Source organism: Palaemon carinicauda, chromosome 22 (genome assembly GCF_036898095.1).
Source record: "Palaemon carinicauda isolate YSFRI2023 chromosome 22, ASM3689809v2, whole genome shotgun sequence".
NCBI classification, from domain to species: domain Eukaryota; kingdom Metazoa; phylum Arthropoda; class Malacostraca; order Decapoda; family Palaemonidae; genus Palaemon; species Palaemon carinicauda.
In genome coordinates, this window is record NC_090746.1 from 30,572,036 (window position 1) to 30,597,003 (window position 24,968).

Below are 24,968 nucleotides of genomic sequence, written 5' to 3' on the forward strand. Positions count from 1 at the left end.
CTGTCTAGACCGTCTGGGTTGTGCAGTCAACACCATACCGGGTTGCGGAGGTTGACGCACCGCGTCAAAACAAGTCACCTCTGATGGTTGCTGAACGTCCTGAACGTCAACAACCACCTCCTTGCGTCGCCTAACGTCAACGTGCGGCTGGCAACCCACACTGGGTCGCATGGGAGGAGGAACCACCTCAACTGGTAGACGCGAGAAGGTAACCTCAGCGTCAACAGGACGCACAACAGACCGCTTGGAAGGTTGTTGGCCAGAAGGTTCAGCAGCAACCTTCTCTGAATTAAAGTCCTCCATCAAGGACGCAAGCTTGGACTGCATATCTTGCAGCAAAACCCATTTAGGGTCTACGGGAGCAGGTGCAGCAACAGACGGGGTTAGCGACTGAGGCGGTACCGCTTTGCCTCTCTTAGGCGGTGAGCAGTCATCAGATGACGGCAACGAGTCCGAACTGACCCAGTGGCTACAACCGGGACGTTGGACTTGTCCTGAAGGGACCGACTTACGTTTTAAAGGTCGTGAGACCTTGGTCCAAAGTTTCTTACGAGAAACACCTTCAGACGACGAGGTAAAAACGGGCTCTCTCGTCTTACGTAGGTAGGGGCGATCTTGGGGAGATACGCCTGATACCATGGAGGGAACGTCTGTTCGCTGATCAAGGCCTCTCGAACCCATGCGTCGTAAGACATTGCTTCTCCCCTGGGCTTGGGAGCTTGCAAGAGGTCCCGGACTAGGAGGACGACAGGCACGAACAGACGAACCCTCAAGCGCAACACTGTTCACAACACTTTCACTAGGCACTTTATCACTTCCCGCGGCACTTTGGCACTTAAGCTCCTTAACATCCGCCATGAGTTGATTGCGGTCACTTGCAAGGGACTCAACTCTCTCCCCCAGGGCATGGATAGCACGCATCATGTCAGCCATCGATGGTTCCTGAGTGCTAGGAGGGGGGTTAGGAACAACCACTACAGGGGAAGGAATAGGTTGAGGGGCATGAGGAGAGGAAAAATCTATCGACCTAGAAGAACTTCTCCTTAATCTATCTCTCTCTAGCCTGCGTGTGTACTTCTCAAATTCGATAAAATCGAATTTCGAAAGGCCCACGCATTCCTCACACCGATCTTCCAATTGACAGGTTTTACCCCGACAATTGGAACAAACAGTGTGAGGGTCGAGAGAAGCCTTTGGAAGACGCCTAGAACAGTCCCTAGCATTGCATTTTCTAAACTTGGGAACTTGTGAAAGGTCAGCCATTTTGAATTGGTTAAGGGAAAATTCCAAAAAACGGTCTTAAGTCATCAACAATGAATCCGATACAAAAAAGAGTTCAAGGATTTATTTGAAGAAAAACCCTGCACAGCGAAAGCTCATAACCAAAATAGAGTACTTCACCAAAGATGATGGAAAAAACTCCAGGTTTCAACAGCGAGTAATGTACGTCTTGTCGACACGTCGACAGAGAAGAAATTGAGTCTTTGTTTACATTGAGTATGGTATCTGGCCGACAGTTGGCGCTGATGGGCACACCCGCAACCTGTATAGCGATCGCTGGCGAGTTTTTTACAGTTTTTTGTCTGTCGAGCAACAGAGTTGCAGCTATATACAGTATATTCACCGGCTAAGTTAAATATTTAAAAACTAAAATTGTAATGATCATAATTTTTGTTGTGGTTATTCACCTATTTTCTTTAATCATAATCTAACAAAGCACTTTTTGTTTTAAAACCAAATACTGTACCAATATTTTGCAATACCCTCATACCCTGTATTTGGGATAATGTTATGAATTACAGACCAGGGCATGTTTCCTATCTCCAGTCTCAAATTAATTCCTACACAAGTCTCTAAGAAAATTATTTAAGAATGTGTTCATGTGTTATATTAAGACTTAACGCCTGTATTCACACCCTTTTCTTTACAATCATCTATCTAATATGCTATTCCAGCTTTGATTATGTATACCTTAACTATACCTCATGTCTTTTTAGATTTCTGGAATCACTTGCTAAAGATCTACTGTACTAGGAAGTTTTTCTGCTATCCTCATTGTCTGTCCTTATTACTATCAGATTAAGGTACTGTAGTTTCCTGTCATTGCTATCGGTATCTTAAGAGTATTATACATTACTGTACAAACTATTCTACAAGACTTATTTTTTTTATTTAAGTTTATTTCTATAGAATCTGCAAAAGAGATTGATTGATTGAAAGTTTTCTGGCATCCTGACATCTAAGGTCATTGACGCCAATAGCATTTATTATATATGAAAAATAAGAGAGAATTCAATTAAAACCATAAAAGTTAAGAAGTCATTACAATAGTTAAATAGTTTTCAGAAGACCTGCTTAGTATTTCAAGCATAGACCCTATTTTATTACCCACAAAAAGCATTTTTTTAGTTACTCTGCTTACAAAGTCTGCATTTAAAGATTGTCTTTTATGAATATAAATGATGAGTTCAATATAAATAAATGGATGTGAATCAATAACAAGGTTAGGAAATTAATTTGTTTATAGATTTCAATAAACGTCTTTGTATAAAAGACTTTAAACTGGAACCTAAAATAGCAGCTTTTCTTTTCACTGAAGACAATAATCTCTCAATTTTATGCAAATCAGTCTGAGAACACTGAGCAGTATAAGTTGACATGGAGGAGGGAGGTTTTGAAAACTTAGAAGAATAAGAAAAATCCAAACTTATCTTAGGTAACTTGTTTGGATATCTTGAAAAAATAAGTTATCCTAGCAATTGAAAGGAGATACCTCATAAGAGCTGGATTTCTCCATATTGTCTTCATCTTTCTGTCCTGATGAATTTTCTTACAACATTAACTACAGGCCTTCATGTTGGTTTACTTTGAACAGGAACCTTTGCGTCTGTGCTAGGCAAGGGACTTGGTTTGCCAGTTGAGGTACTAGCACCTACATTTACACCATAAGGGAAAACTGGATGTGCTATTGGCCAAGCCTACTTGAGACCGAAGTGCACTGCCATCGGAAACATAACGCAACGGATCAGCTTGCTCTGAAACTTTAAAATATATATCTAATATAGGTATACCCTGTTCCACAGGACCCATATGATATGCAAAATTATTAAAATGTGAAGCAAATCCTTGCTTGAGTTGTTACTTCTGCGAGCTGACGGATAAAATGATCCAGGGTATCAACTCAATCTCCTACCTTAGATTCCAGTGGTCAAAAATAGTAGACCGGATCGCAATATAGCAAGGGTGTTGTAGTTGAAGGGCTGAAGTAATTAGAGATCTTAGAGGGAAAGTTGCCTACATCATGCCCTGTGCACCATCAAAACCCTTATTCACTGTTGCAATAGAACCACTAGACAAAACTTTGAGTTAGGCTAGGGTTCGAAATTCGGCAGGCTATGCTAGAATTTTTGGCAAAGATGAGGAAGTTATGAAGCTTATTACTGTGCTGTCAAAGCCTGAAAACTAATTATGAGCTAGAGTGGCCTTATCATGATCTTCCCCACTGTAATCAACTAGCCTAGTTTTCTCTGAATTGTTCCCTTGATTATAAATGAGTTTCCATTTATGTTTAGAACTTTTAATCTGGTCAGTAACCATTTGAAATACTTTTCAATTTGAGGAACAGAAAGGCCCTCACATTCTCCACAATGATTGTGTAAAATCACAATATTGGTCTGGGCACAAAACAAAGCGAAGGAGGATCATGATTGCTTGGAAATAACTCCCTTGAACAATCTACACAGGAATTACAGTACTAACAAATCAAGAATACCTCCCTTATAATCACTAATAACCCTAGATAACACTTGCATGACTTTCAATCTGGAGGGAGGTAAACTCAGTATTGACTTATGAAGCACAAGTAGACTGAAAGACAAAGGAATTATGGCATACCAACTCCAAGGTTGTTGTCATTAACTTCTAGATTGTCTCAATACTACACTAGAGGCCTCAGCCTATTTAAAGGAAAGAAAACAGAAAAATTTTAGCTTTTGGGTAAATGTCGATATAAGCCAAACTTTGAGACAAAATAATGTGAACATCAGGGGAGGTTCATAGAAAAAATTATAGTAATCCCTTGCCATATCAAGGTTCATCTATCGTGCCCTCAGTACTTTGCGGATATTTTTATTTATTATGCAGTACTGTATATAAATCTATATCGTAAACACATTTTATCGTGGGTTTCTGCGGGCCCATACACTTACATTTATGTTTTTATGCTTTTACTATTTCTATGTTAAATATAGTAATTTTGGGGCTAAAATTAATACAGTAAAAAGATAAATAAAAATACCTCAGTATTGTATTATATAACACAAGAAATAGAATATATTAAAAGCAAATGTGTAATGTTCCATAGGGCATACAAAGAATCACACAACTTGTATGGAAAACTAAACCTGGATAGTGTGGGGGAGTGGCCTAGCTTGCCCAGATTATTTCATACACAGCACACTATTAGCCAGTACTGTACTATAGTAGATATACGACTAATCAAAGCACATCATTCACTATCCTGGCTGTTAAATGGGTGTTCAACCATAAGGTCACTCAAGCTAATTGCAGCATTCAAAGCAGCACTTTATTCAGTTTGCTTTTACACATATGTAAGCCACATTGCTCCACATTATTATCCGAGTTTTGAGCCCTACAATGCCGACCAAATGTCCTGCACCTTCTAAACAGGGAAGATGAAATCCTCAACATGCTTAAGGATGGCAAAATCATTGCAAACGTTGTTCATCATTACAGCATCAATGAATGTATTGCTCGCTATACAGTATCAATAAAGATTGAAGGCATACTGTATAAGGACAGTATAAAATCTCATTTTAAGAGTGTTAAATTCCCATAATAATCTATTGTAATACAGACTTTACATAAGCTCTTTTGGATAATTGACTGTAGGAAGAACAACATTGTACTAGATACCAATACCATATGGATAAAGACCAGGCAGCTCTATGACAAGTTTACAGATTTTAGTGACAACAACCCAGAACTAGAGGGATCTATGATATCTCCCCCAAACTAACCAAATTTAATGCCAGTAAGGGCTGGTTTGATTAATTTCAAATGAGATACAACTTTAAGTGTTCCCCTACATAGAGAAGCTACCTCTGCTGACAAACGGCTGCTAATGAGTATGTAAATGAGAAAAGGCAGTGTCAGCAACTGCTGATTTACTGTTTCTCACCCTCATAAAAAAGAAAGCTCTGGTGTTCTGTCAGTGTAAATAGAAGTTACTATGCTGGACGACAACAAGGATGACACAGATTTAGCCCCACCTTATGAAGTTCTTGCTAAAGTGGTGCTTTCAGAGCTACTGTGCTGTACATTTGTCTCATCATCAACATCATTTACATTATTCAGTACTGCATGATTAATCATCATCAATAAGTTTTAGTACATACATTATCATCACTGATGACTTCCAGTTTTGATTGTCTATGTAAGGATGTCTATAGTAAAAGTGAATTTTAGTTTAAAAGGTGCTTTAAGAGTTTAGAAATGGTTTATAAGAGTGTGGGGAGAGTGTATAAAAGCTCAATTATATACAAATAATAAAGATATGAAAAATTATAAAAATAATGAGGAAAATATGCAGTACTGTACTGTATCTACCAGGGGGTTGGTTGTTGGAATGCAACACCCGCGGTAGCCAAGGGATTACTGTATTGATTATAATTTTAAAAACCTACCAAGGAAACTACTACCTTTAGGCTTCCACATTTGAAGAATTCTGATGTTCAACTACTGTAACTGCTTAGTTTATGTGGCTAAATGGTGTTAATGTCATTACTGATATTATAGTTCCGTCATTATTCATACAACCAAAGAAATAATTTCAGAGTAGATAAGTTTCATGTGAAACCATATCGTACATCAATATACCTAAAGTTAGAAAGGAGGGTATAGTTTAAAATTCTTAGGTCTAATCTGACATGAATCTTGAAGAAAAAATTAGTGATATATTTGAAATGCTATACTTGAATGTACTGTACTTGCATCTCTCAGTGATTAAGGATGAAGGTTTAATATTGATGAAGCATGCAGTAAACTTAAGATTACAAGCGACTTTTTAAACTGGTAATAAGTTACAGTAAAAACCAAAACCCACCAAGCATATCAATTAGGACTCCAACAAGTGGCAGTGAATCGCAATCACAATGAAGAATAAAATCACTAATGTAGAGTATCTGTGTACTACCAATTTTTTTTTTCCCAGATTCTGAATTATCTTCCGTGGACTTCACTTTGTATTTCTGCTATTTTACAGATCTTAAAATATTTGATATTATTTTTTATAATTACTTCTAATATATAGTTTATTTATTTCCTTATTTCCTTTCCTCACTGAGCTACTGTACTTTCCATGTCGGAGACCTAGGGCTTGTACCATCATGCTTTTCTGACTAGGTTTGTAGCTTAGCTAGTAGTAGTGATAATGATAATAATGAAGAGTATAAATTGCCTTTTTTTAAGGTAAAAGAACAAGAATATTAATCTAAATGCATCTGATCTTATTCCCCTTGATTACTATCTTCAGTTGAAGCAGAAATATACATTACATATTGATACTGAACATCTTTTTGATCTAATGTAACAGAAAAGGGTTCCAACTCTACACTATCAATTTTTTCCAACTGCTTATCTAAGCTTTGGCCCACCATGTCTCTGTCTTCTTGAACCATATTTGGATCAATGTTGGAACTAATATTTGTTTCTACATGGTCCACAATTTGGGTGCTTACTTCATCATTTATAGCGGAAATGCCAGGATCAATTTGCGCAACTATATCATCAGCAACTTCATCCACATTAGCAGATATCTGATCAATTTGAGCTTGCATATGTGTTGTCATGTCTTCACTAACTGGGTCAACCATCTGTGAACTGACCTCTGAAACAATATCATGAATATCTGTCCTAATATGTGAGGTAATTTCATTATCAACATCACTTCCAATATCATGTATGTGATGGCTCATGTGAGAAGCTATTTCTCCAGTCACCTGATTGCCTATTTGACTCATCATTGATGGTAATGAACATTGGTCTGTTGCTTCAAGGCGAGTGGGATCAAGTGTTCCATCATCAATGTGGGATGACATATCAAGATGACCCTTTTGTTCAATATGCTCAGATGCCTTTAGGCTATTGGAAGTCTCGAGACAACTATTATTTGATTCCCTATCTCCTGAGTTGAGAGCATTTACCCCTTCAAGGGTATCTGCCGTATTCATATGGCTGTCAGGCTCAAGGTGTCTAGGAACTTCCAAATGGCCCCCAGGTTCAACCTGAAGTTGATGAGAAGTATCTAGTTGATGATGTGTAACTTCCAGGTGAGCCGCAGCATCCAAGGTGCCAGTAACTTCTAAATGGCATGGTGTCTCCAAATGATCAGAGTGATCTAGAGTGTGATTTGATGAACCTAGATCATTACCTACGGAAAGCTCGCTTGCTGTAAGGTGATGGGTTTCTACACTCAAACGGCTGGTAATATTGTCTTCATTATCCAACTGACTGTCATGAGACATGTGTTCAGCAGCATCTGCAAGCATACTGGTTTTCAGGTCTAGAGTATCACTCTGAGAAATTTCCATATCACCAAGAATTTGTACATTGATCAGAGACACACCAGGAGTCATTTCAATTTGGTCTGGGGATGCTTTTATTTGTAAAGACTCTACTGCGTCAAATTGCACAGCATCAACAGATGGAAGATCAGAGGTTGTATCTATGATACCTATAGGTTCAACTTTCAGTTCCTCTCCAGTAGAATATTCTTGTTTTTCTGGTAATTTTTCACATTCTGATAACCTGAAAGACTGAAGACCGCCATTATTATAAGAGTCGGCTGCAATTAAAAGATCATTTATTACTATAGAAGTCACATGTTCATTCTGCTGGACTGCTTCTTCCTGTTCAGGTTTTTGATGGATTATTGTCTCCTCCCGTCTCTTTTGTGTTGTTTGGCTATTGAGTTTTCTTTTTCCTTTCAATATAATTTCTTTACCATGAACTTCAGACATGTGCTTTTTCAAGTCATCTGTTCGTGAAAATCTTTCTCTACATAATTGGCAGATAAAAATGGAATGCTTTAAAAGATGTGTTACTAAGGAAGATTTTTTACGGTAATTTGAACCACAGTAATCACAGGTATGCTGAATTTTCAAATGTTTAACATTCATATGATGCCGATATGCAGTATCAGTTGTAAATTTTGACTTGCATTCTCTACAGGCCCAGGATTTTGCACTTCTGTGTACAGCATTGATATGAATATTTAACTTAGCCACCGTATAAAATTTTTCCCCACAAGTTTCACATATAACTTTCTTTTCCCCATGTGCATACAGCATGTGACTTTTGTATGGTACATGATAATAAAACACTTTATCACACTGTTCACAAAAATACTTAGTGCCTACATGATGGATTACATTACGGTGATATCGTAAGCCTGCTTTTGTTGTAAAAGATTTTTTACAATCTGTACATTCAATTTCTTTATGTTTCTCTTCTCCAATATCATGCATTTTAAATAAATGAGCTTTTAGTCTAGCCTTTGTGCTCAGGTAGCGACCACAAATATTACACTCTGTCCCTTGTTGATGAGCTGGGGCATGTTCACGTAGAGACAATCTGTTACTAAAGGTCTTGTCACATTCATCACATTTATAAACACCAATTTTCTTCCTTTTCACTCTGTGAGAGCCTTTTATATTATCAGCTATCTTTGCATCATCATTGTCTGTATGTTTTGAACAGTGCTGAACCCACAATGCAAGACTTTGGTATGATTCTTTACAAGAGGAACAATAATATTCTTTGGAAGAGATCTGTCTTCTAGAGCTTGACCTTGCTTGGTTTGGGGGCTTGTCACAAAATGACATATGCTCATTGCTATGTGGAGATGAATTGTAATTGATGTCATGAGTCTGTATTATGGAAGAACATGACATATCAGTAACAAACTTTCTTTTCTCCTTATGGGCAAGTAATGTTGCTTCAAACTTGTCTTTAATTGCTTGTTTCTTCAATTTTAAATTTTCTTCTATGCTGGAAATTTCATGAATAAGATTTATACAAATGGAGCATATTTTGAAACTAACAATAAAAATTTCTCGTTTTGGTTTGCCTACAATCCTTGTTAAAAGAGTAATACTTGTAGCTAAATTAGCATCGTGATTTTCAAAGTTATGGAACAAATTAAGACTTTTGCTCTCTTTACCACAAACAAAACAAACCTCACTCATCTTGACGTCTTCGTTGAAATAACCCTCAGAAATTCTTTCTTTACTTTTTCCACAAGAAGAATTAGCTAAATAGTTACCTAAATGATCTACTATATATTCTGTATCATCAGAATTTTTCATTTCCATCACACCACCCAAGTCATTCTTAGTCTCCTTACTTAACACTAAATCTTCTTCAACACTGATATCCTTTGAAGCCTCTTTACTCAGCATCAAGGTTTCTCCAAAAGAGAATTTTTCAGTCTTGCTTGGGTACATAGGCACTGCAGTTTTCCTCAGACTTGAGGTTTTACCTTTTCTAATGTCTTCTGGGGCAAAATGTTTCTCACAAATTCCATTTCGTCGACCACTCACCAGATCAAAATTCTGAAAAAAAAAGAAAATTGTGAAATCTCAGATATTGTTTACCAACTGCATACAGTACTTAACTTTCCTGAAATGGCACTTGACAAAATATAATTATAAAATAAACCAGTCAATAATTAAGTCAAGAAACTAGTGTTCTTAATTTCTAAACAAAAAACTTTCTTTTTTTAGTGAGAACTAAAGTTCCATGATTTTATCACTGAAGTGTACTTATTACTGTATAGTTGAAGTAAAAATACAGTAATAAAATGAACCTATAAGGAAGCCATAATCAGTTGAATTTTCCTACGTAAGAGTACATCAATGAAAATAACCTGTAAAGAAGATATAATCAGTTGAATTTTCCTAACACCAGCTGGATGATTACCTTTTTAATTTATCAAGACCATTGGGGAAGGGTTGCTTGAAATCCCTCTCTAGTTGCTGGGTTCCTATATTTCAGTCAACTGTGCATTGATTTCAATTCTCTACCGCTCACACACACACTCGTAACTATTCAGATTTACATATTCACAAATAGTACAGTGTGTACATTTTTATATTTACAGTGTTAGTGAATATTATCCCTGAATTCTATAAAAATGCATTTATCCATGCATACTATCTTGTTGAAGCTGAAACTAAATAACATAAAAGTGAAAGCAAATACTGTACTGTAGTAAATGAAATTTCAATTTAAAAATTAGTTATTTCTATACTTGCCTTGCATTTGTATGGCTTCTCTATTGAAGTGGGTTAAGTGCTGTCTGCCCTAAAACTGAAAATTTACTGTTTTCTTTCCTTGTAATAGCCCAGCTCCTCTAGTGTTGTATGTACAGTATTGGGATCGTACGGCAATAGTACTTCCAAGGGTTAGCCATATCCCTTTGTCTTTCAGTCTCAAAGTCAAAACTACTTCAATAGGCTCTTGACATCACCTAGTTAGTGGGGAAGTGGTGAGGCATATATATGAACTCCAGGTGTGTATAGAAATGGCTACAGATAATCTTATCAAAATTCTAATTATTTTTATGAACCAGCCCTGGTCCTCACATTGCTAAATCCACTCCTGACATGGAGGTGAAGTAGTGAAGGAAGGTTTGTTCCGTAACTGGAATACAAACCACACTATTTAAAAGGGGTATTACTTTCGGCGTAGCTGAAATGACGAGCCATTATTTTTAACGAGGGTTTACTACCCACACTGCTAGTTAGCGGGGGTTGGGGACGTGTTTGAGCTCACTTTGCTCTCGGCTCGGATAGTGGTCGGACGTGTCCACTCTTATCCACGCCATCATTTGGCAGCCATTTAATTGCCTTTGTCTTTTCTTTTTTTTAGTTCTGTATATGTGAAGTTGGCCTCTGTGATCATGCGCACCTGCCCTAGGATTCCAGACCACCCCTGTGAAACATTCATGTCTGCGGTCGAGACTGATCCTCACACCCTTTGTCCTTCTTGTAGGGGCCAACGGTGTGATAGCAACAACAGGTGTAGGGAGTGGTCTACCTCCCAGTGGGAGAGATTTTCGCGACGGCGGAAGGAGAAGTCCAAACAGGATTTTTCTCCTTCGAAGATTTCTTTGAAAGGAAAAAACCCAAGGCCTTTTCTTCCGTTGCCCAAACCTCCTCCGAAGCTCCCACTTGGTTGGTCTCTTTTGAGAGACCGTCGAGTGGTAGCGTAGACCGATGTACTGTTTACCAACCTCGGGGCTCAAGAGATGACGTTGCTTCCCCTAGCGAAGCAGCTCCACCTCTCCCCCCGGGGGAGGATATGTCTCTAACCTTATTTCAGCTTTGGTCCTCCTTGGGGCTAACAGGTTCGCCCTCCAAGGAGGTTTTGCATAACTACATCGGATTGGGTGCCGCTGTCAAGCAATCGCCGTCACCGTCAGAGGTTGATCCTCTGTCTCTTGTCGAAGTTGTGGTGTCAGAGGTATCCAATACGGTATCACCCATCACCTCTGCCTCTCCAAACTCTACGTTAGCTGGCGGCTTAGTTTCTCCCGTTCCTGTTCAACCTACGAAGGAGAAACTAAGTCCATCGTCAGTCTCTCCAGCTAGTGTTTCTTTCCCTTGGGGGAGTTCACTTACAGAGACTCCTCTTCGGAGGACTGTAGAAGGTCAGCTTGCTGATCCAACAGCCCCCAGAGGGCGCATTCGTCGGAAGGCTCGCCTTCCTTTTCGCCATAGAGGCCTTCCTTCACCTGCGGTGAGGAGGTGCCTCTTTGGTTTAACACCTTTGATGCAGTCCACCGCAGAGGAGCCTCGAGACCAATCATCTATCACTGCTCCTGCACTGGTCCTGGACCTTTCTGCAGATCATTCGCGATCTCCTTCGGTGGAAGGTCGTCCTTTTAAAGGACACGTCGACCTTTCATCCAACAGACCTGCCGACCTGCCGTCACCATTTCTACGTGGGCCTAACAAGGCTTCACCTAAGCACGCTAAGGCGCGCCAACCAGATACGCACTACATGCCAACGAAACCTGACGAACGCTCCTTAGTAGTTCGTCAGGCCCCATCACTAAACCCTAACGCAGGGCATCAAGGGCGTACGCGCCAACACGCGCATACGCCCCAACAGGAGCATAGCTCCATCACGCGCTGTGTGTGCCCTCATGCGCATACGCGCCTACGTTCTCCTGAGCGCCAGGTCTTGCCTGCACCTACGTGCCAACACTCTCCTACGTGCCCGCGCCCAGCTGCGCGCCAACACTCACCTGTGCGCCAGCACTCTCCTGCACGCCATCAACCTCCTGCGCACTACCGCTCTCCCGCGCACCAGTGCTCTCCCACGCACCATCAGTCTCCTGCCCGCGTGCATACGCGCCCAACATACAACTCTCCTGCGCGCCAACGATCTACTGAACGTAGTGCTGCTGGGAAGTCAACAAAGCTGGCTTCTTCCACGCACCGACCAGTACCATCCCGCTAGCGCTCACCTTCGCGCCAGCCGTCTCCTGCACGCATCCGCGAGGATACGCGCGTTCGCTCATCCTCTCCAAAGGATGCGCGCCAACATTCTCTCGCGCTCCCACGTGCCCCACATGATTCAACTGCGCGCCTGTGTGCTAGGGATCTTTCTCCTGAGCGCGTGCGCCCTACGACTGGTATAGGTGTGCGCGAACTCTCTCCCGCGTGCCCGCGCAATCAACGTATTTATCCTGCGCGCCCGCGCCAACAGTCTTCCCCGCAGGAGCCCAGATATTCTCCCTCGCGCGAGCGTCAATATCCTCCCGCGTGCGAGACTACTGAACTACGCACGGCAAGGTCGCCATCGCCTCATTCCCCTCCCCGCAAGCGCATACCACCGCGCATTGTGGGAGAAGGGAAGCAGGTCCAGGATCCCAAAGCCACAACAGGCGAACCCACCAATGATGGGGACTCCTCCCAGGGATCCTTCAATCCCTGTTCCTTCAAGGGGTATGTCTGATAGCGCATCTGTCAGCCAACAGCCCTGGTTCGGTGCACTGATCAGAGCCGTAACGCAGGCTTTCAAGCCTGTCTTCTCTGAATTGGGACATAGAACCATGGCTTCTTCTACCCCTTTGAAGAGAAAAAGAGGAGTTCCAGACGCGGTCACTTCCCCAAGGGCGAAACTGACTCCACGCAGACCTTCGAGGCTGATTCCTTCCTTTCCTCAGACTGCCTCTCCTTCCCCTTCGGACAAGATTTCCTGTCCCCAAGGGAATCAAGCGAAGAGAAACTTTCCCCCATCGCATCAATGGGGGAAACCTCTCCTCGCCCCGAGGGGTCTACTGAGTCGGGGATTGAAAGGAACATGCCACCCTCGTCAATGTTGGAGTCCTACATCCTTCCCAGGAAGGAATCAAAGGACTCCAAAACATTGCCGAAGTCCTCTACTAGGACTAGGATGGAGCCAGGTAGCCACTCAGGGAATGTCCGCGATTGTCCCCAAGAAGAGCCTTTGGGGACAGAAGGAGACTTCAATGCAAGTCCTACATCAGGAGGAGACCAGCAAGAGTCAGAACATGCGTTTTGGCAAGTTCTGACTCTAATGAGGGCTCTCAACGGGTTTTCCGACCCAGAGATCCCTCCTCTAGAGGGCAAGGACACAGTCTTGGACCGTGTCTTTGGTACTCGGAAACCCTCCAAGACCAGTGCAGCACTGCCCTTGTCTCAAGGGTTTAAGAGTACCAGGGACAAGATCTCTCAACAGTTCTCTGAGATGTCCTCCTCCAACTGTTCCGGTGCCGCCAACAAGCTCCTCCCACATCCTCGCGTAGAGCAGAGGAGGTACTTCGAGATCCTTGAGGAGCCTTGTTTAGCTCTTCCTCTTCACCACTCGCTGGAAGAGCTAACCCCCTCTTGAGAGACTCTCCAACCGGCGGGTTTCGTTCTCGGCAGCCGAGATCCTCAACCAGGCGAAAGTTGCGAAGTGTGCTATGCAAGCCACTTTGTGGCTCGATATCTGGTTGGGGACCTTAGGTATCCTGATACGTTCTGAGGATTTCTCCAAAGAACGTACCAGAAAAGCTATGGAAACCTTCCCTCTCAGGTACTCGCACGATCGTGTTTCTGGTCCACCAAGTCTCGAACTTGTGGGCAAATACCATCCTGAAACGTAGCTGAGAGATTCCATCAGAAGGTCCCTAGCATCGAGATCAATGGGCTCAGACATTCCTCCTTAGAGGGATCCATCTTGTTCGAGGCTAAGGATGTGGAACATGCCGCTGAGAGGTGGAGGAAGTCTCATCAAGACTCCCTCCTTCATAGGGCTTTAACATCCAAGCCCTATAAGCCTCCAGCACCACAGCAGTCCCGTCCAGTCAAGACCACTAAGATGACAACAGCAGCAAAGACCTTGGTGTCTAAGCCCTTTCCTGTCAAAGAAAGGAAAGGTAAAGAGTCCTCCAGGGGAGGCAAAAATCCTAGAGGGAGCAGCCGAGGCCCCAAACGCTAGGATAAGCAGTCCCCCTGCATGTCCACCAGTGGGGGGATGCCTACAAAGTTGCTCAAACAGGTGGAAGCAACTCGGGGCCGATTCCTGGACAATCTCTGTGATCAGTCTAGGATATCATGTCCCGTTCATAATATCTCTCCCTCCCCTGACGACGAATCCAGTGTCATTGAACTCCCTTCGGAGAGAAGTCCAGCCCCTGTTGAAGAAGGGCGCTCTCCAAGAGGTCCTCGACGGATCCCCAGGCTTCTTCAGTCGACTCTTTTTTTTTGAAGAATGAATGAATGATTTAAAGTTTTCAGGCATCCTGATATCTAAGGTCATTGACGTTGGTTTTTTTGAAGAAGGCTTCTGGAGGCTGGAGACCAGTTATCGACCTCTCAGCTCTGAACAAGTTTGTCAAACAAACTCCATTCAGCATGGAGACGGCAGACACGGTCAGACTAGCAGTAAGACCGCAAGACTTCATGTGCACACTAGACCTAAAGGACGCGTACTTCCAGATCCCAGTCCATCCGTCTTCAAGGAAGTACTTAAGATTCACCCTAGACAACAGAAAGTACCAGTTCAAGGTGCTGTGCTTCAGCACCACAAGTCTTCACCAGAGTGTTCACCCTAGTAACATCTTGGGCACACAGGATTGGCATCCGTCTCCTCCGTTATCTGGACGACTGGTTAATCCTGGCAGACTCGGTGTCAACCCTTCTTCAACACCAAGACAAACTTCTGAGACTTTGCCAAGATCTGGAGATCATGGTAAATCTCGAGAAGTCTTCACTGCTTCCCACTCAAAGACTGGTATACCTAGGCATAATTATAGACACCACTCTCCACAAAGCCTTCCCATCAGACGACAGGATAGCAAGGCTGAGGAAGGTTGCAAGACCTTTTCTCAGACGAGAAGAACTCCCAGCTCAATCGTGGTTACGTCTCCTCGGTCACCTTTCATCGCTGTCCCGTCTAGTTCCTAATGGTCGCCTCAGGATGAGATCCCTCCAGTGGCGACTCAAGTCCCGGTGGAATCAAGCGTACGACTCCCCAGACATCCAGATCCCAATGGGACCTGCAAAACTGATGGATCTCCAGTGGTGGGTGGCAGACGAGAACCTACGAAAAGGAGTGGATCTTCTCGTCCTCCCCCGGATTTGATGCTGTTTTTGGGCTCAAGCCATGATGTCCTGATGGAAGGTTCCTTCAGTAGCTTCCTAAGGGTATACAGTATATGACTACAGTAGATATTCCCAGAGAATTAAACTAAAGGTTTTACAGAATTCTAACTTCTGGCGCGAGTACCCATAAGGTTTCCCTTTAGGATATCGTATAATAACGGGACGTACGCTTGACACCCCACATAGCGTTTACGCTTTGAGGGGGAAGTGTGGCAAGTATGGGAGGAGCCGTTACAAAACTCTCCTCCTTCGTTACTGTTACGGTACTCGGCGACGTCACATCCGACCACCATGTTGGATTGATGCCGCCATGGTGCGCTTTTCCTCATTCCTTCTTCTGTAGCATTTATGACTAGGTGCTTTTTTCCCAGTTTTCGCTAAGTGATTCGTAATGTCGCAATCTTCTGCCTCGCCTTCATCTGGAAAGTTGAGTACCATATTCTTGTATTGTATAAATAAGCTCTAGCCGTAAAGTAACGTCTTTTTATCTTAAAATTCTGTGTTTTGTGGCGGAGCTGTGCATCGACCGAAGGCGTCATGATGCCGACGCTGTTGTTCGCTTCGTATGCTTTATCTAGTTAGCAGAACAACCTTCCCGGTCTTATAACTAATTATCAGCATTAGTTATTTAGTCTTCATTGCTAGGAATTAGTTATATTATGCTGACAGTATTCATTTTCGGCGAATGTAGGTAGCCTAATTCGTTGCTAGATTGATAGCCTAGCCCCTAGGCTCGACAACCTAGGCGTTTTTGTTTACTTTCATGCATGATATAATAAGTGTTCCTAGTGTTAAATTACGAAATGAAGATATAGGCATTTATACATATAAGATTCAGTGATTGCACATAGGTTTTTCGCCTTCTAGGAAGTATACAAGGGGTTTCGGTGATCTTGGTAGTCGACTCCCTTGCCCCTAACCTAACGCTAGGGCTCTTGTATACTTTCTCACCTCCCCAGTTACCTTATCCAAGGTAATCTCCTCCCTCTGAGGTAGCCTAGGCTACATCCTAGCCCTCCTTACCTCGAATTGCATTCGGGTAAGGTTAGGCTAGGATTTTTTCTTTCCCCACTCCTTGCCATAGTACATGCGCTTTGAGTTTGGGACAGAACCTCAGAGTACCAGTCGTTTTGCCCCCAGCTCCCCATTAGAAGAATGTACTCTCCTTCTGGTCCCTGCTGGTGGGTGAAGGGGGGGGGGCCCTCTGCCCTTCCCCCTAATCCACCCTTTTTTGGATTAAGACCCTTCCTCCCTGTGGTCTAGCGACTTTTCCTACCCTTGTCTTTACTAGTTTGGGGGACTAGCTCCCCTAGCCTAGGTTAGTCAGTCCAACTGTTTCTTCATAGTTTAGGACAGGACACTAGTTCTGTACCTTCTCTGTGCTAACCTACCTTTGGCTGGAGAATGAATTCTTCCTTTACCTAGATAGGGCTAGCCCTGAACAGAATCCCCAACCCTGGGAGTGCCGGTGGGAGCTTCGCCTCCTCCTACATTCCCCATCAGGACCCTCACCCCTCCCCCCTCCCCCCTCTGTCCCTTTGTGTTGGTCTAGCCATTACACCTCTGTCCGCTGTCCTGCAACTCCACCGGGTGCCGGAGGGTTGTGGGTTCGGCTCGGTCCTTTCGTTGGTTAGTCCGAACTGCTACGCTTCCCGCATATAGTCGAACTATGGAATGACATACGACAGGTCGGTCTGCTGGCGAAAGACCTCACTATCTTAGAATGTTCTTCGGTCCTCCCTTGGGCCGCCACCTGCAACTCTAGCCGGCTGCCAGCTCTGTTGCGGCTGGATGAAAGGTTGCCACCCTCTCCCTTTCATTTGAACACTCCTTACGGAGGAAGAAGGGGTATGGGTGTTGAGTACTACCCTTCCCTTTCTCTCCTCCTATCCTATCTCTCTCTCTTTCCAGTGCCGGTCCACTGCCGCCTCCACTCTGCCGGCGTCAGCTGTCAGTGTCTTCTGGTATCCTCTCTGCCTCATTGATTGATGTCAGTATTGGAATATCTTCGCCGGTCGCTTGCCGGCTGCCGGGGGTTGCCGACTTGCCGGCGATCTGCCATCACATAAAGGTGTCGCCCTCTCTCTGCCACATAGACCGATGCCTTGGAAGGGTCTCCCCCTTGATGGAGATTTGCCGGCGCCACGCGTGCTTCCGGCATGCTGTCACGTCGCCAGCGCCATCTAATCAGTTCTATACAGTGGACAGTCACTCCTTCTCCCTGCCGGCCCAGTGCCGGCAGTGATTATTGTACAGCTATGGACGATAGCCAGTACGTCTATGGTATAATATATACCCTAGACTGAAAACTATTGTGTATAGTTGTGCAGTAAAAATTTTCCAGCATACTCTGTGCATCCATGCGCAGTCTCTTGCCGGACCTAACCTGAATAGGGAGGATTAGATCTCTCCCTCCTTTCCTTATATACTGAATGAATTCAGTTCCCCCTCTCTCACCGTATCTAATTCCTAGGAGGAAGTCTAAGCTTTGCTCATCCAATGTGGATGTTTGTTCCTCCTATCAGGGCTCATGAGGAGCCCTTAGAATTAGTTGTGGTGTGGGGTCATGGAAATTGACTGGGCGGGTTACACAAGTATGTGTCTTTCCTGCCTCCTTTCTAGCTTACCTATCCTAAGCTTACACATGAAAAGGAATCTTATAAGTTTTTATAACTTTAATACTAATCTAAGATTACTGTAAGTCATGACTGTTATTGACTTCCAAAGACTCATTTGCCTCTCTCTTTTACAAGAGGAGTACCTACGCTGTGAGAGCGCCTTCTGCAGCGTTCGTCGCCCCGACTTCTACGGCCACCTGGCGTGCCGAACCCACGCTGGCTGTTCGATCTCCCGAGGGAACCTTCGTTATTGGGACCCGCAGTTCTGCACTGTATGCAAGAACCTGCTCGATGAGGCGTTCGACAACCCTCCGTCAGCGAAGGCCAGGGACATCGCCCGAGAGAAACTGCAAAAGTGGGTTGCGTGGTTTCCAAAAGAACGCCACGGGGCCCTATCTCCCAAACGAGAGGATGAGAGCTTTGCTCTTTCCCAAGGCATCTGCGGATGCCGTCATTCCCAAGGCGGAGTTCCCATGCGTCCAACTGACGGTCGAACTGGACGTTTCGGACGCTCTCCAAAACTGTCATATCGACGAAATGGAGACGATGTCGGATGTGTCGGATAATACCGAAGGGACCCTGATGGCTGAGGGTCAAGAAGAGGAAGATCAAGTGGAGACTCCCGACTCCGAGGGCGAGGTCACCTGCACCCCTCTGTTTCTTCCATTACCATACAGTATTGGAACCGGTCCCCTCTACCTCTGCCACTCCAGTGCCTGCAGTGGTGGGCACCCAGGATACCCTCCAAGCCTTGGTGGCACTCCTGGATGAGAAGTTCCGCCAGGGACATGCGGACCTTAAGAGGGAGATCATGCGCATGCAGAAACAGACGCCGAAGAAGATCAGCGTCAAGGGTCTTCCCTCCTCCTCAGTGACAAACTCTTGGTGGCATGCAGAACACATGCCCATCACGAGCGGACGCATCGTCATCAACCCTAAGCTGGGCGCCGTTCCCCTTGAAGAGGTGGAGTTCTGGCCTAGCTTCGAAGCTTACCCGGACTGTTACGTTCGTCTCAAATCCGAACCAGTCCCCAAGGAGGAGACCGAGCTTAAGGAGGTCATAGTATTCGACCATGATAAGGCCCAAGTTCTTCTAGCCGACTGCCTCAAGAGCAGGGGCTACACCAACTCCAAGGTGCCGGCCCTAAGCAAGAAGCACCCATCCTTTCTTGCTGCTACCACCATGGTCTTTCCTTTTGCTGAGAAGTCCTTGCTGGCAGTGCTGAAGGCGGTGGAGGAAGGGAAACCCTGCCCTACATTGGAGGAATGTAGGCCTCTCTCCCTCGCCCTCCCTCCCGACGATAAAAGCTGGAAAGATATCCAGTTAACTTTCGCAGTAGGAAAGTTGGAGGCTGACGTCGCGGGACGTCAGTTTAACGAAAAACTCCCCAAGCTCACAGAGTGCCTTCTGCGTCGGGAGCAAGACACAAAGGAGAGACTGGCTGCCTCTCTGTCTCTTCAAGTACAGCTTGAGACAATGGCCAGGGACATTCGGATCCCAGGCTTCTACATGGTTCTTGCAAAGACCCACCATGCCACCTTGACGAAGGACTTATATAGCTTCATCAAGGCCTGGAGAGCCTGTAGAGAATTCGTGTTTGTGGATGCCACCGTCAAGCACGAACCCCGGAAACTGATTTCCTCCAACATTTGGGGTAAATATCTCCTTCCTAACGACCTTGTGAAAGAGATCGTTGACAGAGCCGCCACCGAGAACTGTAACCTTCTCAACAAGTGGGGCATGTCTCGAAAGAGGAAATCTTCTCAGGATGATGGCCCCCAACCTAAGAAGAAGTCTAACAAGCCCCATCCCCAGCAGCGTCAGGTTAAACGCCAGTTTCCGGCACCCGCTACTCCCCAGTTAGTGGCTCAGCCACAATAGACCTTTCAGTTGGTCCCTCAGCCAGTGGTGGCTCAGTCACCAGTCTTCACATCAGCCTACGAAAGGCAATACACTACCTTTTGCCCCAAAGGTAGAGGCTCCGGCAGAGACTCCTCTCGACGTCCATCTAGAGGGAGAGGAGGGAGGGGAGCAGGCGGCCGAGGTGACAAACCCTCGGGAAACCAGAAGCAATGAAATGCTTCCGGTGGGAGGAAGACTCCGCCACTTTCAGGATCGTTGGACCTTCGATCCTTGGGCTCACAGCATCGTCAAGAAGGGACTAGGGTGGAGCTGGGTAACACCACCTCCAACCTTACATCAATTCTTCCAACACTCCACCCCCGTCCTGGAAGAATACGTCCTAGAACTCTTGAACAAGAAGGTGATCAAGAGGGTGAAGTCCACCAGGTTCCAAGGAAGACTATTCTGTATTCCCAAGAAGGACTCCGACAAACTCCGAGTCATTCTGGACTTGTCCCCTCTCAACAAGTTCATAGCGAACAACAAATTCAAGATGCTGACTCTTCAACATACAGTATAAGAGCCCTACTTCCTCAGAAGGCCTACACGGTCTCAATAGACTTGGCGGACGCCTACTGGCACATTCCAATGAATCACCAGGCTTCCTCCTACCTAGGATTCAAGCTTCAAAGAAGGCAGTATGCTGTCAGGGCCATGCCCTTCGGACTCAACATAGCTCCAAGAATCTTCACGAAGCTCGCAGACATGATCGTCCAACAGCTACGCCTTCAAGGCATCCAGGTGATGGCCTACCTAGACGACTGGCTGGTTTGGGCAGTATCCTCAGAAGAATGCTCGCGTGCTTCCAGAAAGGTGACCCAATTCCTGGAACCTCTGGGTTTCAAAATCAACACCATAAAGTCTTGACTGTCTCCAGCTCAGAAATTCCAATGGCTAGGAATCCATTGGAACCTTCAGTCACACCGTCTTTCCATCCCTCTGAAGAAAAGGAAGGAAATAGCGGGATCTGTTGAGAGACTCCTAAAATCCAAACGGATTTCAAGACGACAACAGGAACAGGTGCTCGGCTCCCTCCAGTTCGCCTCAGTGACAGACCCAGTGCTACGAGCACAGCTAAAAGATGCATCGGGAGTCTGGAGAAGAAATGCATCCATCGCTCAAAGAGATCTCAAAGAGACCTCTACCAACCAGGCTTCGCTCACTCCTAAAACCATGGTCGGAGGCAAAGAACCTGAGAAGATCAGTTCCTCTTCAGCCACCACCTCCGGCGGTCATTATCCACACGGATGCTTCACTAGAAGGATAGGGGGGTCACTCCCATCAGCGACAAGTTCAAGGAACATGGTCTCCCCTATTCAAGACGTTTCACATCAACATTTTGGAGGCCATGGCGGTTCTTCTTACTCTGAAGAAACTGTCTCCACGTCCCTCAATCCACATCCGTCTAACTCTGGACAGCGCCGTTGTGGTCAGATGTCTCAACCGTCAGGGCTCAAGATCGCCCCAACTCGACCAAGTGCTATTGCTCATCTTCCGCCTAGCAGATAAGAAGAGATGGCACCTCTCAGCAGTTCACCTACAAGGATTCCGCAATGTGACGGCGGACGCTCTATCGAGGACAACCCCAATAGAGTCGGAATGGTCCCTAGACGCAGAATCATTCTCCTTCATCTCCCGTCAAGTCCCGGAACTGCAGATCGACCTCTTTGCGACGAGCGACAACAAGCAACTTCCTTTGTACGTGGCCCCATACGAGGACCCCAGAGCAGAAGCGGTGGACGCCATGTCCCTGGACTGGAACAGATGGTCCAAGATTTACCTGTTCCCTCCACCCAACCTTCTGCTGAAAGTCCTCACCAAGCTGAGAACCTTCAAGGGAATAGCAGCCCTAGTGGCACCCAAGTGGCCCCAGAGCAACTGGTTCCCTCTAGTCTTGGAGTTACAGCCCAAGCTGGTCCCTCTGCCGGACCCAGTTCTCTCCCAGCAGGTTCAGAAGTCGACTGTCTTCGCTTCATCAAGGAAAATCCGAGACCTTCATCTCATGATTTTCTCTCCCTAGCCGTGAAGAAGAGGTTTGGGATCTCGAAAAAAAATGTTTAGATTTCTTAGAGGAATACAAAACAAAGTCTACCAGAAGGCAATTCGAGTCATCCTGGAAGAAATGGGTGTCCTTTGTCAAGGCTAAAAATCCTACAGAAATCTCTATAGATTTTTGTCTGTCCTTTTTCATTCACCTTCATGGATAAGGCTTAGCAGCCAACACGATTTCCACTTGCAAATCGGCCTTGACAAGACCATTACTTTACGCCTTCCAGATAGACCTGTCCAACGACATCTTCAACAAGCTGCTAAAGGCATGTGCTAGACTCCGTCCTGCACCTCCACCAAGACCCATCTCCTAGTCTCTTGATAAGGTGCTCCATTTTACCTCTAGTCTGGACAAAGAATCTTGCCCTCTGAAAGACTTGACTCAAAAAGTGATTTTCCTTTTTGCTCTCGCCTCGGGAGCCCGAGTCGGTGAAATAGTGGCTTTATCTAGAGAAGAGGGCCAGATACAGTTCGCTGAGACAGGGGAACTTACCCTTTTCCCTGACTCAACGTTTCTCGCCAAGAATGAACTTCCCAATAAGAGGTGGGGTCCCTGGAGAATCTGCCCTCTGAAGGAAGATGTCTCTCTATGCCCAGTGGAGAGTCTAAAGGTCTATCTTCGAAGAACTTCAGACTTTAGTGGAGGACAGCTTTTTAAAGGAGAAACATCGGGATCTGATTTGTCACTCAAACAACTACGGGCGAAGATCGCCTACTTTATTCGCAGAGCGAATCCTGACAGTACACCCGCAGGTCATGATCCCAGGAAATCGCCTCTTCCCTAAACTTCTTTCAAGCAATGGATTTCGAAAGCCTTCGATCTTTCACAGGCTGGAAATCCTCAAGAGTGTTTTTCAAACACTATGTGAAACAGGTGCATGAACTGAAGCGTTATGTGGTGCCAGCAGGTTGTGTGTTAAAGCCTGCTGATTAGTGCTGTGCAGAACAGCGAGTTATTCGGGACTCTAACTCAACGGGTGCCTGTGTTGACCCTAGTGCGAAACATAGTGATTTTAAGTGCCACCTGGTGACACTACGGACTGTTCTTCTACAAAGGTGAAGTAACATGGACAGGAACACGTGTGCCACATGTTTTTGGACATGAAGTGTATATAAGACTTTTAAAGACTTTATAGTTCTCTTGGAACTTATGTGTGTAATGGCAAGTTCTTTCTTTTCAGATTCCACACCCATGTCTTCTGTTGTCTTTAGTCTATGTTTGTCAACTATATTTCATTGAAATTTATTTATTTCATATTAATTCTAAAATTTGATTGAATAAAATAGAATTTTTCGTTACCATATGCGTCTCATTTCGCTCTATCATATGAAATAAAATACTGTTAGAGATTTTATTATCCTTATTATTTGATCATTATTATAATCTGTTATAATATTGCTCCTATCTGATGCATACTCACCTAAAGAAAAGTAAAATTTGTTCCAACACAATTACTTAACTTTCCTGATCTGTCTACGAGACCGGCAAGATCTTCGTCTACAGGTGAGTTTCTTCATCAAGGTAACTTCAAGATGTTCCTTACGTCCAAGTAGGACTTCCCTGCCAGGGGGGCAGGAAGCCATAACATAGTATATGCTATCAGTAGTGACATGTAACGGAGATGTCCCGGTCTCTTAAGGTCACCAGACCAAAGGAATATTGTTTAGAAGTCGAAGGCACTACAAAAGGGAAAAAATCCACGATACATTAATTCTCTGGTACACTTCCATCAGGACGTCATGGCTTGAGCCCATAAAACAGATTTTGAGCGAAGCGAAAAATCTATTTTTGGGTGAGATAGCCATGACGTCCTGATGGACCCGCCCTGGTTCTCTATTTTGGCCTGTCAGGCCCCTCCCTATCTTATTGTATCATGGAGGCTGGCATAAACGCCGAAGGAATGAGGAAAAGCGCCCCCTGGCGGCATCAATCCAACATGGCGGTCGGATGTGACGTCGCCGAGTACCGTAACAGTAACGAAGGAGGAGAGTTTTGTAACTACTCCTCCCATACTTGCCACACTTCCCCCTCGAAGCGTAAACGCTATGTAGGGTGCAGATAGCTATGTGGCGTGTCAAGCATACGTCCCCTGTTATTATACGATATCCTAAAAGGAAACCTTATGGGTACTCGCGCCAGAAGTTAGAATTCAGTGAAACCTTTAGTTAAATTCTCTGGGAATATCTACTGTAGTCATATATACCCTTAGGAAGCTACTGAAGGAACCTTCCATCAGGACGTCATGGCTATCTCACCCAAAAATAGATGAGAAGTTCCGCCAGGGACATGCGGACCTTAAGAGGGAGATCATGCGCATGCAGAAACAGACGCCGAAGAAGATCAGCGTCAAGGGTCTTCCCTCCTCCTCAGTGACAAACTCTTGGTGGCATGCAGAACACATGCCCATCACGAGCGGACGCATCGTCATCAACCCTAAGCTGGGCGCCGTTCCCCTTGAAGAGGTGGAGTTCTGGCCTAGCTTCGAAGCTTACCCGGACTGTTACGTTCGTCTCAAATCCGAACCAGTCCCCAAGGAGGAGACCGAGCTTAAGGAGGTCATAGTATTCGACCATGATAAGGCCCAAGTTCTTCTAGCCGACTGCCTCAAGAGCAGGGGCTACACCAACTCCAAGGTGCCGGCCCTAAGCAAGAAGCACCCATCCTTTCTTGCTGCTACCACCATGGTCTTTCCTTTT

The 24,968-nt window shown here is 44.8% G+C and overlaps 2 protein-coding genes across 16 annotated transcripts in view; one reads left to right on the forward strand and one right to left on the reverse strand.

The window, feature by feature from the left end:
- LOC137616392 (defense protein l(2)34Fc-like) overlaps positions 1–24,968 on the forward strand; it is a 1,552,671-nt gene that overhangs the window by 1,173,908 nt on the left and 353,795 nt on the right. The window lies entirely within an intron of this gene.
- Positions 1,595–24,968, reverse strand: part of LOC137616388 (uncharacterized) — an 87,606-nt gene continuing 64,232 nt past the window's right edge. For all 3 annotated transcript variants that reach the window (XM_068346090.1, XM_068346091.1, XM_068346089.1), the window contains one exon: positions 1,595–9,632. In XM_068346090.1, the coding sequence (XP_068202191.1) occupies positions 6,528–9,632 (3,105 nt within the window). In that variant the 3' untranslated portion in view covers positions 1,595–6,527. The remainder of the gene's footprint in view (positions 9,633–24,968) is intronic.